Source organism: Erithacus rubecula (genome assembly GCF_903797595.1).
Source record: "Erithacus rubecula genome assembly, chromosome: 3".
Classification (NCBI taxonomy): domain Eukaryota; kingdom Metazoa; phylum Chordata; class Aves; order Passeriformes; family Muscicapidae; genus Erithacus; species Erithacus rubecula.
In genome coordinates this window covers 135,528,344-135,545,543 of record NC_136689.1, presented here as the reverse complement: position 1 = coordinate 135,545,543, position 17,200 = coordinate 135,528,344, and the positions used below count along the sequence as shown (strand labels likewise).

The 17,200-nt window shown below is 39.0% G+C and overlaps 1 protein-coding gene across 2 annotated transcripts in view; it reads right to left on the bottom strand.

Moving 5' to 3' along the window:
* Positions 1 to 17,200, bottom strand: part of COL14A1 (collagen type XIV alpha 1 chain) — a 109,536-nt gene that overhangs the window by 79,422 nt on the left and 12,914 nt on the right. For both annotated transcript variants that reach the window (XM_079300104.1, XM_079300105.1), the window contains exon 5: positions 16,745 to 16,831. In XM_079300104.1, the coding sequence (XP_079156230.1) occupies positions 16,745 to 16,831 (87 nt within the window). The remainder of the gene's footprint in view (positions 1 to 16,744; positions 16,832 to 17,200) is intronic.

Below are 17,200 nucleotides of genomic sequence, written 5' to 3'. Positions count from 1 at the left end.
AGCCAGTTTCCATTGGCAGTATTTGCAAATGTCTTTTTCAATAATCTTTCCATACAATCATAAATTGTCATTAATTCCTGTAGGGTTTGAGGGCAATTTTGAACACTTCAAGTATCTAAACAACTTCAATAGGCAATTTTCCCAACAACTTTTCTTAAAGGAGGATGACAGCATATAATTCCATATAATAAAGCTTTCAACACTCAGTGCTTTAGTCTACTACAAGGTTCAATAGTGTGATCAGGTTCAATAGTGTTCTTATTTCCTTTTTACTTGGTCATCAAGAAAAGATTAGTGACAGAGAAGGTCCCACCTCACCCTGAATTATACAATACTTACCAATTTCAAAAGCAGAATAGTAGGGAAGAGACCAGTTACCAAATTTTGTATCATGTTTCCTAATGTTATATAGAAACCATAATTCTGATTCAAGTGCTGCATTCCACAACAATAACAGAGCCTGTGATCTTTAGGTAAGCAAAAATAACAGAACTGCAGAAATTGTAAAGTCAGAATAACAACCTATACAGTTTACACTAGCAACTGTCTTCAGTTGTTTCACTTACCATTGGTAGAGAATTTTTAATGGGAAGAAAGTAAAATATTAATGCACTTTCTGTAACAAATTTACAATCTTCCTAGCACTACTTGGCAGTAGGAATGTGCCACTCTGCCAGAAAGCTGAGGAGGAAGGGACTCTGCTCATTTCTGCTTTTCACAGAAGAAGGCACAGGCTCAAAAATTCAGCTTCAAAGACACCAACATACAGCAGAAGACTACCAACAACGTTTTGGGCTGAGTTATTTGCAGAAACCTGCTTCAGTACCACCAAAAATTAAATCACTATGAAGGATTTTGGTTTCTTTGTTTCAGGGAAATTTTTCAAAGAGACAGCATTGAAAGAGCTTCGTGCCTGCCAAAGTTTTCTTTTTGATTCCTCAAGCCCCCAGACACCAAAGGTGATTTGCTGGCACTTCCAATATGCAAGTGTTACACCACTCTCAAGACCATGTCAAAACTGGCTGAGAGTGAAGCCAATGATGGCAATGCTAAAAGAAAAAGCCAAATAGAATTTTCTGGGATAGAGGGTGTGTTATTGGAGCCTGCAAAACAGGACCCTTGAATCATCCCACTGAAGGGAAGGGAATGTACAGAGAGACCTGAGAGAAGCTCTGGCAGCGTGGGGGCTGCACAGAACACAAGAACACAGCAGGCTTGACAAGCTCCTGGAAACACTGACCACCCCTCCACTGCTGCATTCCCTACCTGCAGCTTTTCTTCCACACATGACTTGTGAGCAAGTGAGTGATGGCAAAAACAGAAATTCAACCAAAAATCCTGCAAGCCTTACTCACACAGAAGTGCAAAACTATGGTTTTTAATCTAGAGTAGGGTTCTTTGACTATTGGAGTTAATACCACTACTCTCTGAAAGTTCCTTGAAAGGCAAAGGGAAAAGCAGCAAATACAGGCACATGGGAGGACTCAAGACTTTAGACAAACAGTTCAATTTGCATGCAGTTATGATACATTTTACAGAAACACATTTGATATTTTGCCTCCCCTCGGTATGAAACTCTGTTCTCATTTCCAAGAGCCAAAACACACACTTCTTCTGGTAGAAGTTAAGACTATAATTCTTTCTGAGTCTGCAATGTCGTTTCCTTTCTTACTCTCTGTCACAGTGGAAACTCAAATAATATATGTGGAAGAAGAGGAAGAAGGTTCAAGTAGAGGTCAATAATAATAACACAGTATGAATAGAAGACTCGTTCATGAGATAACAAAGCACAAAAGGCAAGAAGCTTGATGACAGCAGTGAGTGAAAAATACCTTGTGAATAAAGCATGAATGACAGAGAACAGCCAGTCCTCCACAGTGATTGACAGCACCACACTGAGCAGAAGCACCACTGAGGACAAGGGCAATGCAAATCTACATCAGCAAAATGTCACAACTTTTTTTATAAAGGGTTAAAAAAACTAAGGAACGTGAGGCAGTGTCTAGCTCCAAAAATTCAGCAACTCACTAGTCCACACTTCTGACATTGATATTACTGTTCTGTGCTGGTGATATCATCCTTGCACTTGGACCTCACTTTAACACATCCCATATGTCAGGCCCATGGACTAGACAAATGCATATAACATAACTGCTGTTCTTTAAACTAGATCCAACCATAGCTTGAATTTGAAGGACTCAAATGTTGGAACATTAGGTTTAAACAGCTGCCCAACAAGGTTAGAAGTTTGTCCCTGGCCCCTAGGAAAAAAGAAAAATCAGCCAGCCCTTTTCCATGTGCCTTATTCCTCTCCAGGAAACTGATATAGCCCAACTGGCAAGCCTACAAATTTGCTATTTGGTGGAGTTAGAATATTAAGAATTACTGAATGTGTTGTGTCTAATCACATCATATTTGACAGTGAATACTGTAGTTAAAAAATTTTATGCTTCCAAAAGGTACACAGCAGTTACTAAATATTATTTATAGAATACCTTCTGAATTTAAGGCTACAAAACAAATCCAAGCACTAGTGGATAACACATTAATTGCCTATATATACTGGTGATAATTCTCAAGTGTGAGAGAAGGAAACATAGAGCCATTTTCTATGCACTTTTCCATACACACTCAATGACAGTTTCACTTCTGCAGAAAGTAGTCACTAGTCAAGAAAAACTTCTAGAACTTTCTTTCTGAATCTGAACTTCTTAATTTGAGAGACAAAATAAGTAACTGTGAAAGAAAGTGCTGATGTCTCTTCACAGACCATTATTAATTCACAGAACTGAAGAACACAATATCTGCAGCAGCTTACCAAACAGCAACACTAAACACTCCTGGTCTGAGTACCTACACAGAAAAATATGTTTTATAATTCCCCTGAATTTAAGTTGAGAGTTTAAAACATTTGTTATAATTTCTCTTCCAACAGGCAACATGTCAACACAGAACAAACATGCAAGTTTTTCCTAACCTGAAGCCCAGCATGACAATATACTGCATCCAATTAGCCACAATTCACACTGAAGATGATCTGCAATCCTCCTGTAAAGCACACAAAACCTAAGAAACTCTTCTACAGATTTTAGTGATAGCTCTCTACTTCTCTTTCCTCTCAGTTCTTGAATTTTCTTTAATGAAACAGCTGTCTCAAGATCTAAATTATTTTCCAAGACTGAAAGCTGCATTTCTTTTATTAATGCAGTCATATTTATCCACCATTCCTATGTAACAAATATGCCAGAATTTAAAAGGCATTTTTCTCCTTTTTCTTTAATAATATATGAAATCCCTGAAAGTTTTCTTTGGCTGTCTAGAAGACAATTAATCAGAGCACTTCAGACAAAAATGGTACTCAGGAATACTCAAAATTAATTAAGGTGTACATCTAAATCCCTCTAAAACATGATAGGGAACTGGTCTGTGCCTGAGCTTGTAACACAGCAGATAAAGTAACAGAAAAGAGCCTTCTGAGAGAACAGTCTGTGCACTTATGAAAGTAGTTTTAACACAAATCATTAAAAACCAGTTGAAACAAACTGCTACAGCACAGTTAAATTATAGCTCAGCATTATGGATCTAAGTATATATGATATTATGGACAATGTTTCTAGATACAAAAGAGGTTGCTGCAATACAATTACAGTGCAAAAGGCTCCCAGATTTGAGGTTTTATATTAACTTAATGCAGTTCTTGAAATAATATTTTCATAATGCAACCAAAGTACATGCTTGTATTAATACAAATATGCAGTGATCTTTAAAAGTATTGCTAATTTAGGATGCCACATGTTGACAAAAATTCAGGATGGAATTCATGTCCTCTTGAAAGTAGCAATTCTTTCATTCTCTAACTACCAGAGGTGTCTGAGTGAATATCTAACTGAGAAATCTCAACTCCCAGAATCACAGGGTAGTGGAGATGGGAAGGGAGTTTAGTCAAACTGCTCTAATCAAAGGAGGGGCAACAGCTGCAGATTGTTCTGGGTCATGTCCAGTCAGGCTAAAGAGTCTTCAAGAGAAAGAAAGACTCTACAATCTGAGTAACTTGTTCCACTGCTTTACCATCCTCACTGTAAAATAAGTGTTTTCTTTGATTAAATATAACTTACAGTTACTTTGTGTCCACTGCCTCTTGTCCTTAGACTGGACACCACTGAGAAGAATCTCTGTCTCCTTTATTCATCCCAGAGTGTATTTTTACACAGTGGAAAGATATCTCTCAAACCTGCTGTCTTCCAAATTGAGCATTCCAACCACCTCAGCCTCTCCACTTATGAAAGATGCTCCAAACCTTCAATCATCTCCATGGCCTTTCCATGGATGCTTTTCAACAAGTCCATGTCTTTCTTCTACCGGGGAGCCAGCCCAGTACTGGACACAGAATTCCACATGTGGCTTTACCAGGGCTGGGCTGAGGGGAAAAATCACCTCCATCAATCTGCTAACAGCTTCCTTCCCAGTGTAGCCCAGGAGGCTGTTTGCCTCCTTGGTGACATTCCTGTCACCTGCCACCCAGGGCTTTTTCTGCCAAGCTCCACACCAGCCAGTGGGCCACCAGCATGTGCTGGTGCCGGGGGTCATCCCTGCCTGGGGCAGGACTCTGTGCTTCCCCTTGCTGATCTGGCAGTGTTTGACTCCACTGCCCTGCCTGTGCACTGAGCTAAACTTGCATGTTGAGTTTGAAAGGTCTTGAGGGTATGGAGAGAAGAGTGGTATTTCACAGGCCACAGGAGCCACCATCTGTGCTCACAATTTACAGTTTTCCCTTCCTTTATCATACTGGAAAGATCAATGCAAAAGACCAGAAATTTTAGTCCACATTTTTAACCACATAAACAAATCAAACTCAAGCAAAGACCTGCTGACACAAGTTTTCATTCTGAGATAGATGTCTGCACCTCTATGCAGCCCTAATCTGCTAACTTTCCTTCATAAATGGAAATTAAATATACTCAGGCACCAAGCTGGTGCTGGTGTTCCACAGAAGCTCCTTTGGGTATTCCAGAAGGACAGAATACAAGAATCCACAGCTCTGGAGAATAATGAGCCAAAGACACACACACCAAACTCAGCAGCCAGATAAGGAAACTACTCCCTCCTTACACGCAGAGTAGTGTGATCAGTACAGCCAACAGATAGGTGAGAATACCTCTGAGGTGGAAAATGTGACCCCCACAGCCAGGCAAATTCCATTTTAGCTACCACCTGGCACCTTTTAACCAAGGGACATATCTCAGCTGTAACACCAAGGCTTACCCAGCACACAGGATACCAGGAAAAGGGGCTGACAGCCCAGGAACAGAGTCCTGCCTCAACAGACCCAGAATGGACATGAAGACCTCAGATCATGCAGTAAGGGTGGAAATTACCCTGAAATAATCTCTCCTCAGTACAAGCTCAGGCTTGCTGTTTAACAAATGAAGGAGACTGATTAAGAAATAAGACTCTCCTCCTCTCAAAGGGGGAACTGTAAAGACCAGCCTTGCAAGGGAACTTATACAGCAGGCAACTAAAACCCAAAAATTGGGTATGTTATAGCTGTATTCAACAAGGCCATCTCAGAGTCCCTGAAAACAGATAGTAGAACTTTAACCTTTCTCTCCCATTTTGCTGATCATAGTACAAACCAAAGAAGATTCTTCATCAGGATATGCAAATCCACGAGTTTGCTGAGGAATGCATCAATCCTTTATGATTACACATTCCTACAAGAGGTTATTGGTCTTGCACTTCAGCCTTTTATAATATATCTGTCTGCTATCACCTCCCCAGAGCTCTTTTTGCTTCTTCTTCAAAGTTTAAAAAAGTGGCCTGGAGTTTCAACTTGTTGCCATGTGGCTTCCATGTTATATCAAAGACAAGCACCACTCATGACATACCAAGATGTTCACCTAGAATACACATAGTCCTGAGCAAGCCTACAGACTTCAGACTGAATTCATGCTTCCAGATGATGAAGAACTGTTAAGGAATGTCTCAGCAGGGTAGTAATGAAAGTGTTTCAATAATGAAGCATGTCAACACAGACCCTGAATCTGACTTTTGAGAACATGCCTTGCTGCCAGCAGAATTCAGCCATGCCAGTGCACTGTTGATTGGATGGATACTCAAGAGCTAATGACTTGAAGAGATGAAAATCAGCCTGAAGATAATGAAAGGCCATTCATTCAGCTGAGCTTCTATTAATCCATCATTCAAGAATGTGAATAGCAGCCTCCTACTTCAACTAAGAATAAATTGCACAAAAAAAGGTCAATGCCTTAGGGAAAGCTACTAAATGAAAAAAAGAGGCCAGACAAGTTTTCAGTTAGTAATAGTTCAGATTTATGAAGTATTATCCACATTTACTGTGCAGATATGAGGAGAAACATAATTCAAGGGTTATAAATATGAGGATAAGCATCTTTTAAATCAAGTTGTCAATCTGATATCAGGAGCTGGATCACTTTATGAAAAAAAAAATGAAACTACCATTTAGGTCCAAGACAGAGTAAGCCGCTCTACTCAGACAGTTGTTCATTTTCCAAACTACAGATTCTCTAGATATCAATGTCAGCACTGTCTACACTTCAGAGAAGCAGATGCATTCAAGGAGAGTTCGTAGGAAGGGACATTTTGGATCACAGAAAGGCAATCTCTCCAATCTCCAGCTTCTACCTGGCCAGGAACACTTATTAGAGGTAATACACAACCTTAACCAGATATTAATGTACTTTCAGGAAGAAATGCATTCCCTCCTACAGAAAAGCAGAGCCAGGAGATAAAGCCAGTGGAACGCCTTGGTAAGAATGGAGATTGGTCATCATTTCTAACACCAAGCTTTCTATTTTCAGAATAAAGCAAAGGTTTGTCATCTGGAACATACAAATTGAAGAAATCATCCAGTTACCTCCAAATTAGCACTCACAACCTAGACTAATGCAAATAAATAACATTTTACACCTATCCAGAACAGACATGTTTGTCTCTTACAAACACTAAGAGAGACTTCTTTATGTTAAAGTCAACCCCTTGCTCCCAATCTCTCTCTGTCTCACTCTTCCCTGGAATTTCTTCTGTCAGGATCAAAATGTACAACTCAACGTGAACCATTTCCCAGTTCCAGGCTTCACTGTAATTTCCAGGTCTTTGGTTTCAAGCTAGCTGTCTCTCAAAAGTATATTTTTCTCTTATTCAGATTTTATGAAGACACTTGTGTGTTAGTTAATTTGGCCAGATGGTAGATATAAATGCTGCAATCTCTAAATGTATCTTGCTTAGTTTTCTCCAAAGCAGCTACCAAATGATGGCAAAGGCAAAGCACTTAAGAATTCCGTCCATGTCAGTGCTGATACTTCCCACCACGTTTTTCAGTCATGAGAGACCAAAAAGAGTCTTCCAAATTACCCTGGCCAGGTCCATAGAAACACTGCCATTGCAGAATGAAATCCAAGTTACAAGTAATACTCAAAGGACCCAAAAGCTATTTCCTCCAGAGAAATCCTTATGATGAATTCCTGGAATAAGCATTGCTCATCCACAGCAAAATGAGCTAAACTTTTTGGACAGTAAAGAGGCATTTATCCAAGAGTTTTCTTGTGTCAAAGTTCTCCTGTAAGTCCTCCAGTATTAAACAAGGAATTTCTAATATACAGAGCTCTGCATGGCAGCTCACAGGTTTAGTCTAGCTTGGAAACCTAAAAGATGCCTCTCATCAAATTCTACCTTCTGAAAAGTGCAGAAGCCAACGTGGCCTGGGTACAGCATCCAAAGCTCACATATCAAAGAGAGCAATGGCATATTCTGACAAGTCGACTTCATCTCCTTAATATAATAGATATTTTCATCACCTAAAGCTGAGAGAGAAAATGAGGAGTTCCAGGGAAGAATGGAAAGCCATGACATTTGGCACAAATTAAAAAACAATCACTGTCAAAAAAACCCATGCTCTGATAACCTAACATGGATGGGGACAGGATTGCTGAGCAGGTTCTACGTGGGGTCCAGTGCACACATCTTCAGCACACATCAGGATGGTGATCTAACCACACTGAAACCACTGAGACCACTGGCTGTAGGCATTTAAATGAGAGCCCTATTGGCAAAGTTCAGATGGTCAGGTGCTGCTTTCACCAGAGGAAGCTGAGATAGTAGATATCATGGATTCTCTCTGTTTGGGCTAAGGTTGGGCAGAGCAACACATCTGAGTCCAAAGCCAAAGAGACGGAGTCTGAAACCAAAATCAGGTCTAGAAAATAATGTCTGAACTAAGTAACCTCAGAGTGATCAGAAGAACACGGTGGTGAGGGGAACATAATAAAAAATAATGTTTGCCAAAGCTTTCCGGTGGTCCAAAAATTTCTAGTAATGCTGGAGCATGATCCAAGCATTACCCAGTCTTCTCAAGGGAGGCATAGGGATCTGGGGCCACTCCCCTTGAAGAAGCATAGAAAACAGATCCATTTCTATGTTCATATAAGTTTTAGTTGATTAGTAAATGCTAGAACAAGCAGGTATACACCACACACAAAAAAGCTATTGACAATCAGGTCAAAGGACTGCATGTCACTGCAAATGTCACTGAAAATTTCACTGCATGCCACTCAGAGCCTAAAGGCAGCTTTTGCTAAAGACTACAAACATATTTGTCAAGATGGTAAGCACAGAACTGAAAAGTAAACAAAAAAAAAAACCAACCAAACAAACAAAAAACAAAAAAGCCTGAAGTAACAGCCTACACAGAGCTCATGGCCTCAGGCATGAGGAAGCTAATGACAGCAGATGTGCATCCATGACAAGGTAATGCATCCCCATAGTCCCTACAGACACTGCAAAGGTGAAATATTAGCCTCAGCGTTATGCATAGACATATTTTAGGGAAATGTAGGCAGTAGCCTAGAATTTAAACAAATGCAATCAATAGTTCTAAACTTCAATATATTTTCTGATGCAGACTTTCATTTACAAATATCCAAAAATGAAAACTATCACATAGGTTATTTAAATACTGTGGAGGACTTCTATCTCTGAAGTAGGCAATGTTCCCATTTTGCAGCATCAAGAAACTGATGCTAAAGGACTAATGGCCAGGGTTATCTCTACACTTTGGAATGGAGAATAAGGTAGAAGATGTTGAGTGAGCTAGTTCTGAGCAGGAAATTCCATTCACCAGGGAGAGTGCTGTACTGAAAGGATCACTGCACTGCTATTAGTTTTGGAGTCAACTTGCTTGTATCTGATTCAAGCAACCCTTCAATATTATACTGCACTAAAGGAAAACAAAATGTATGCAGAAACTTTGTGTTTTCCTCTTGTGCAATTCCAGCATAGACCCGGAAACTAAACAATTAGTACACAGGTTTCATCCTGCTTGCATCTTCTGAAATCAGAAACACATTTGGATAACTTGTTGTTACTTCTTAACTTGGTCTGTACGGTTGAGACTGGTGGGTCACAGCTGAGGGGGGAATGAAACAGGAGACACAGGAACAAGTACCTGGGGATTGTGCAAGATGTAACAGGATGCATTTAGGAGAGGAACCAAAAGCATTGGAAGGTAGTTTGGGGAAGAACACATGGAAAAAGAGAACAATAAAGACATCAAGAGGACCAGTTCCATCTGCACAAATGGCTAGTTAGTACTTGCTTGGCCAGGTCCTGTGCTTGATCACCCCAGACCTATTGGGACTGTGTGCTCAGTCTTGCTACTGGTTGGTGCTGAGGCCCTGGGATAAAGGGTTCAATGGTCCCCAAAGCAAGACCAAAAAAAAAAAAAAAGCATTTAAAATAGAAGACTAAGTACTTTACAACAAACTTTGCTTTTACCCTTAGATTGCAGAAGCAGAAAAATGTGCAACAGCTGAGAAAAGACAAAGACTGCTTAGGAAGAACATAATGGCAATGGGGGAAAATACCCACACAGCATAGTTGCCATTTCTTTCTTCTGCTGCTCATAATCAAGACTTAAAGTGTCCTCCAAAAAGCTCAAGGAAACCCTGCTAGTAAATCAAATTATAGGTCGTGCAAAGTCATAGTTAATGAGTTCCATAGCCCAGGAGTTCAGCGAGTAATAAAAAAAATCATGACTAAAACCAACATTTGCAGTTACATTAGCCAGGATGAAGTGAGTAAAACTATGAAACACTGCCAATGAAGCAGAAGTTCAGAAGGTATTCATTCCTGTGGCTTAGTCAAATACCTCACAGCACTCATTTCACACTGTCTAGTAATACTTACTGAAGCATCTGACATTAACTAAACAGACAAGTTAATGAATTAGATAATTAGTCTCTTCAACTGAATAGTACCTTAATATACCTCTCTGTGGATTTTTCCTACCCTGCTTAAATAGTGCCATTCAACAGCTATAAAATTATGAATGTCAAAGCTCATTTGCATCAAATGTAGTAGGAATCTTGAAAGAAGAATGGAAAGCAGTATATTTTTTAAGCTTACCACACCTCTCATTTCTATCACCATCAGAAGACTGATTCCACCTCACTCCAAGAGCTAACAGAAACCTCAGACATGCATTCTATAGCATTTTGAGGAAGGATATGCCTTTTGCATTGTCTGATAGATGCATAGCACTGAATCAAAAATACATTATATTAAAAAAAGTTCAGAAACATTTACACTGAAAGATTGCAGAAGTTAAGTAAATAATAACATCACAAATAATGTACAACACATTAAGAAGTTAAAAAAAAATATCAAAAACTATGCTACCACAAAACTAATAATTTTGGATATGTCTACACAGTTTATACAGGCAACTGAGCACTGTCAGATCACACTCACCTGAAAGAAACTGCAGGCATACTTATTACTACTTAGCAGGTGGGTATCACATGACAGATGGCTTCAGGCCTCTTTTCAGAACATTTTATGATACTAAACCCTGAAAATGCTAAAAACCCAATTCAGTACAAAATAATCAAAATCTTTTCTCTGCATATCACTGAGTATTGAAGAAAAGGAGAGTAGGAGTAGCATGTATCAGAGGTAGCTGTGACCAAATGAGCAGCTATTCTCCATCGTATTTATAACTTGTATATGTATATATCTGTATAACCACAAACACAATAATAATATGAGTAACAAGGTTAAATTAAAGGTCACTAATATTAAATACTTTCAAAGGAAACCTTACAGGTAATTTTTACCTCTTCCTCAACAACTTTTTTATTTAAATTAATATACAGTGCAGGACTATTGGTCAAGGATACATGAAGTCACTATTTGCTGTTTTTAACATTATTTCAGGTTATATTACATATATACAGATAATGTAGCCTGACATCTGCACATAATACCAAGGTATGGCATGACACAGCACAATATATTGAGCTTCTGCTTTTCTTTCTCTAAAGCCCAGTATGATTTCTATGCTGTTTTTCACTCACCCACTACCTAAATTTTCCATTGCCAAGTCGTCCATTCTATACTCACGGACAATAGATTAGTTATAAATTCTCTGTCCTAAGTTTCTACCTGCTTGTCCCACTCTTCTACACTGTGGAACTCAGATCTAGGTTTTATTGGCAATGAATTTCTCCTAAAGTTTCCTCTGCATTCCATTTGGGCAGGGAACTGGGCAGCAACACCCATTTTCTTAGAGCTTCCAGTTGGCTCCTGACCAGCCCAGAGAGCTCAGCTAATGTTCTACCAGTTTGGCTCCAAGCATATGGTAAAGGTGATTCCCATCAGAGAGAGGCACTCAAGGGATTGAAAAAGCTGCAATTCCCCCAGGTATTTTAACTCTGCACCACAGCACTGTATTTTCATAGAAACTGGTGAAAAAACCACACCTGCCCCTAATGGGCTTGCTCTGGGGTGAAACAATTTTGATTTAGGGAAGTTGAACAAACCATGGTGTTCTGGGCTGTGCAGTGAAGATTCCTGACCTCCCTAACCAGTCATACTCACTGCATGATTCTTACAAGCACGTTACAATGAGAAAGTAACTAACATTGTGATACATAAATCACAGTCCTTTATGGGAGCTTATTTCTCATTGTTTTTATGTCTACAGACTATGTAAGGCTTAACCTGTGATACTTGATTCAGAAGAGAAACCTGACCCACACATGCCCTAGGCTGTCCCAAATCATCTTGATTTGAGATTTGCATAAGGGAATATTGAAACAGGACAGGTCAAATTCTTTACTCTAGTAAAGAACTAATGAAGCACCTTTGGTATTGGGTGTTTGTGGCCAGGTTTGACAGGATGGAGGCAGCAGGGGTGGCCTTTTTGAAAAGGGGCCAAGTGCCCATGGACAGGTGGTTGCACTTCTGGGAAAAGATATCTAAAAAAGGGAAAAAGAAATGCCCAGCAAAGATTGAAGGAGAGTTAGAAAGAGTGAGAAATAGTAGAGAGAACCCCAAGGTCAGAGGAGAGTGTGCTCCACAGCAGAGCAGATATTCTCTGCAGCCTGTGGACGATGAACATGGAGAAGAAAAGAATGGAATACAGAGACCACTATGGCCAGATCACCACCTCTCAACAGCCCTTTTGCACCACTTGCTTCCTCTCTGAAGGGACTTGGACTGAGTGTAACTTGCAGTGATAACAAGGGAGGAGGAGAGGAGTCTGGGAGGAGGTCAAGCTGAGCCTGGGAAAATGGAAAGGAAAGCTGTTGTTTTAATGTTTGCCTCTTGTTTCTCACTACCCACACTAGCAAATTTTTTAAGTGGCAACAAATTAAGTAGATCTTCCCCCACTTGACTCTGTTTGCCTACCATGGTAACTGGTAAGCAGTCTCCTTGTCTTTATCTCAACCTATGAACTCTTTCATTCCTATTCTTCCTCTTTTCACTCCCATCCTGTGGGGGAGAGGAATGAGCAAGCAGCTAGGTGGGAGTTTGGCTGCTAGCCTACACTAAACCACCACACCTCTCAACTAAACTTTCCCCCCAACCGTGTCAACAGATAAAACTGGCCTCAGTGTTCTGTTGTTTGTATTGAAAAAGGTAACTAAACCCAGTTCAGATACGTGGAGAAATACTCTGCAGAGAAAGATATAGCCATATATTTGCCAGAGGATATAGTCAAAGCACTGATTCTCCCCTCCCCAAAGGGATTTGATTAGAGAATCAGTCATAAAAGCTCTCTGAGAAACTGTAAAACATCTGAGAAGGCACAGAATGTATTAACCCCTGTCACTGTACAGAAAAGAGCTTTGTACATGAGGGAGTTGGATAGAAGCCAGGGTACAAGCACTCAAATATCAGTGCATGCTGAAAGAAGCTGCATCTGTGAGCTTTTTCTCAACAGACAGAAAGAGAAAAGGCTTCTGACATTGTTATGAGTGTGCACAGCAATGATAAATCACTAAGTTGAAAAATGACAAGTTCTCAAAAACATGGAAAGGAGATTCAAGACTTGAAAACAGTCATGCAGAAGAATTACAGAAAGTTTCTGGAAATCAAATATAAAGTGAGTATTTGATGGATGAGTGCTAGACATTAAGCCTGAATTAATCTGGCACCATGACATTACTGGATACACACTGGAGGCTGGATTGCAATAAGAGCATAGACTTGCAGCAGAAAAGGAGTAAATCTTTTTCAACTACTTGAATGAGTAGGACAGAATAGATGTGACATTTTAATCTAGTTTGTTGAACCTGCTTTCTAGCAAGCCATGCAAGATGTTGACAGAGTTCCATAAAGACAGAGGAAAACCCTCATAATTTAATTTAAGGACAGAAGAAGGTAGATTTGGGACTTCAAGAGAAGGCATTTACATCTCCCAGCACTGCTCACAGCCTTAGTTGGTAATTAGCAGACACTACTACATAAACAACCCTCCAAACCACAGATGAAAATAAGAGTGAAATGCTCTGGAATTACCTAGAATCATGAGTACATGTATTTACATGTTTCATTTCTTTGCAAAGAGCTGGTTTCTAGGAGCAGAAGGGTTATGGTGAAACCTTTGTCCCATTGAAACTGAAAGAGAAATTTCTGGGGCCTATTGTATACTCCAATGAAGAGATATTAACTAAGTATTTACAAACAAGTTTACATGATTATGTGCCTGTACTGCCCTTCAGGACAATCAGCAGGATACATGACTTACCATAATGCACAACCTGGAGCTTGTAATACTTAGAGTTCACATTCTTTTTTCATACTCACTGACAAGTACATTGATGTGCTTTACTAGTCCCAAAACAATGATTTTGGGATTTTCTGGTTTACAGAAGCATCAGTATCATTACAGTAAGCATTCTGTAACAAGTGGTGTGCACATGCTCATAGAAGACACCTGTTTACAACAAAGCTTGATGTTAATAACTGGGGGATTATGCTCCTTTACTCAAGACAAGAGCAGAAGCCATAACCATAACAGTAACGGTCTGGACAATGGTTATTTTCAACTCTTCTTATGGGTAAAAATGTCACCATCCACAGAAGGATTCAATAACTGAATGGATGTGGCATTCATGAGATGTTTTTGTGGACATGGTGGTATTAGGTCAAAGACTGGACTTGAGGATCTTGCAGGTTTTTTTCCAACCTTATTGATTTTATGATTGTAATAATTTCTTCTGTAGTGTAAACTCCCAAGGTCTAACCAACTTGACCAAAAATAAACAGACACAGAATTTATCAGGGTTGCTTTTAAATCTATCAAATTTAGCCATACACTAAATGATTATGAAACCAATTAAATGCTGGCCTGAATTCATTAGGTTGTACTCAAATAATTTCCTATCAAACATCTGCAGAGAATCAAGTTACTATTCATGGTTTTGCTGTAAAATTTTGCAGTTATTTCTTTAATCCATTTCTTTCAGACTTTTCTTTATTTCTTTGATCCAATTTCAATTGGAGTTGGAACAGTGTTTATATATTAAATCAAGAAAGTTTTGATACCATTACTATCTGTGTATCAGTTCCGAATTCACTTCTACCCCAGCTATATATTTTTTGCTGATGCTGTTATTTTTGCCCAACATTTTCACTTGAAATCTAACCCTACTCCCACTATAGTAATTCAGTTGCAATCTCCATCACTTTGAATAATCATTATACGGCACAAAGCAGAGAAAATTGCAATAGCTATACTAGAGGAAAAAAGTCTGTTACTTTATAGTAATACATAGATGAATTGGAAATAGGGATAAACAAGAATTCATAAAAATTAGCATAATATTTTTTTCTTTTTATGATCAGGTTTGCTGATGGAGAACTTTTTTTTGCCTTAGTTTTAAATGAATACTGCAGCTTTCTACTAAAATCATCTACAGTAACTATAAGGCAATATCTTTTCACAAGTGCTGGATGAAGATGTATTTTGTTCTCTTATACACAGCCCTGATACAACTGAAGAAGTTCAGATGAGCAAAAAGTGGTGCAGGGATGAGGAAAGTGCCTAAACTAAAGGCTTCAAAAGTAAACATGAATCCTAAAAAGGGAGAGACAGCAGATCCAAGCTCCTCTTGCCAATTGTATTTTTGCCCTTACAGCATGAAAAAAGCAGAAATTCTCTCCTGCAGTCTGGCAGACACTTTCCTCTGTCTGTATTTAATCAACATTTTCCAAGTACAAACCCAGTTATCCCTCCTTCAACTTTTATCACTTGTCCTTCATTAAGAAAGCAAATCACATTTTCCTTCTCAGTTCTGTCATTTCTTCCAGTGCAGCCTTCCTTGAGACATGATGTAGGAAGGATCACCTATCCACTACCCTGCCTGCACTAGCAGGTACAACTTGTCTCTTTAGTGCTGCAAACACCAGCTAACATTCTTCCAATGCACCCCATGGAATTCAAGGGTGCTTTGGTTTGAGAAATGCTGTATGGAAACAAACTTGCACAGTGTTAACAAAGACAACATGACACAAAATGTGTGGTAAGAATAAAAACCCACCAAAGAAAAATTTGCATGGGCTTCAAGGAGCTTTGGGTGAGGTCTTTGATATTTGCATTGCTGGAGACAGATTTATATAGAAGGGGAAAATAGGATCCTTGAAACTGTCCAGTTCATTCACAGAGAGACTATTTAAGGTCATGCCAAGCTCTTCTTGTTCTGCATACCATAAATAACCACTGAATGGAATAATTACTGTTGGGGTTACTTCATAAAGAAGATGCTATTTGAATTAACAAAAAACAGGAAATAGAGCTGTATATTAAGCTTGAAATAGATTTTCATCTGTACTAGGCAAATGTCTCATGGCAAGCAGTGTCACATTTCACCAGAAGATTGGCTCCTTGCAACAGGACAAAATTAACTCCTTTATTCCCCTCCCTCAAAATGTTTCAAGTGTTTTCATATATACAACCTACACTAGGATAGACTTACCAAGTTATTACATGGCTAATTATACACTAGTATTAATTTGACTTAAGGTGGAAATTAATACTGCCAGTCTGTCTTACAGCCAAGATAAGAAGTTATTGCATAGACACACACCTGCATGATTCTTCCACTATGCAAAGTGCACCCAGTGGGGAAGTACAAGCAGCTTTTAATAATTTTAGTATTACCTTAAATTATTTTTAATTCCTTTCATCTATTCATAATGGCATTTAGGACTTAACAAAAAAGTAAAGTAAAACACAGAACTAAAAGCAACACCTCTGTAGCAACCCTTCAATATTTCTGAAAATACTGGTTTCTCCCTTCTATTTAATTTAACCCTGGGAACCAGATGACAAGTACTGACTTACAGAAAATCTCTACAATGGCCAAGTTAAATAAAGAAGCTGATTATTTTCAGAATATCACATAAGTCGTTATGATCTGACCTTCTGGAGCTGGTTTACTCGCATTTGTTTTTTCTGGATCCTTCACCTTGGATTTATTTGTGTCTTTTCTTCTCTCTATGTCTTTAACTGTAAAGTAAGAGGGAAAAAAATCAATTAATCTAATAACAATGCAGTTAGAAGCATGTAATGTTCTTCCTGATAAGGCAGTTGCACAGAGCATCTGAAGATATGCTTCAGTGATGAGTTATTGTTTCCGTGTTTTCCCTCCCTCCTTTTGCTTTTATTATTTTTATGGATCTCTCCCCATTCTATCATCATTAAAGCTCTCAAAACTGACTCTTTTCACACAGGAGAGTCCAAATAGTGACATCAGCACCTAAGCCCATGCAGACAAGATCCCACACTGGAAATACAGGCCAGAGAATTGGCAAAGGTAGCTGGGGAGAGTCCAGCATTGCAAAGTTCCACTCCAAGTCAGTCAACACAAAAGCACAT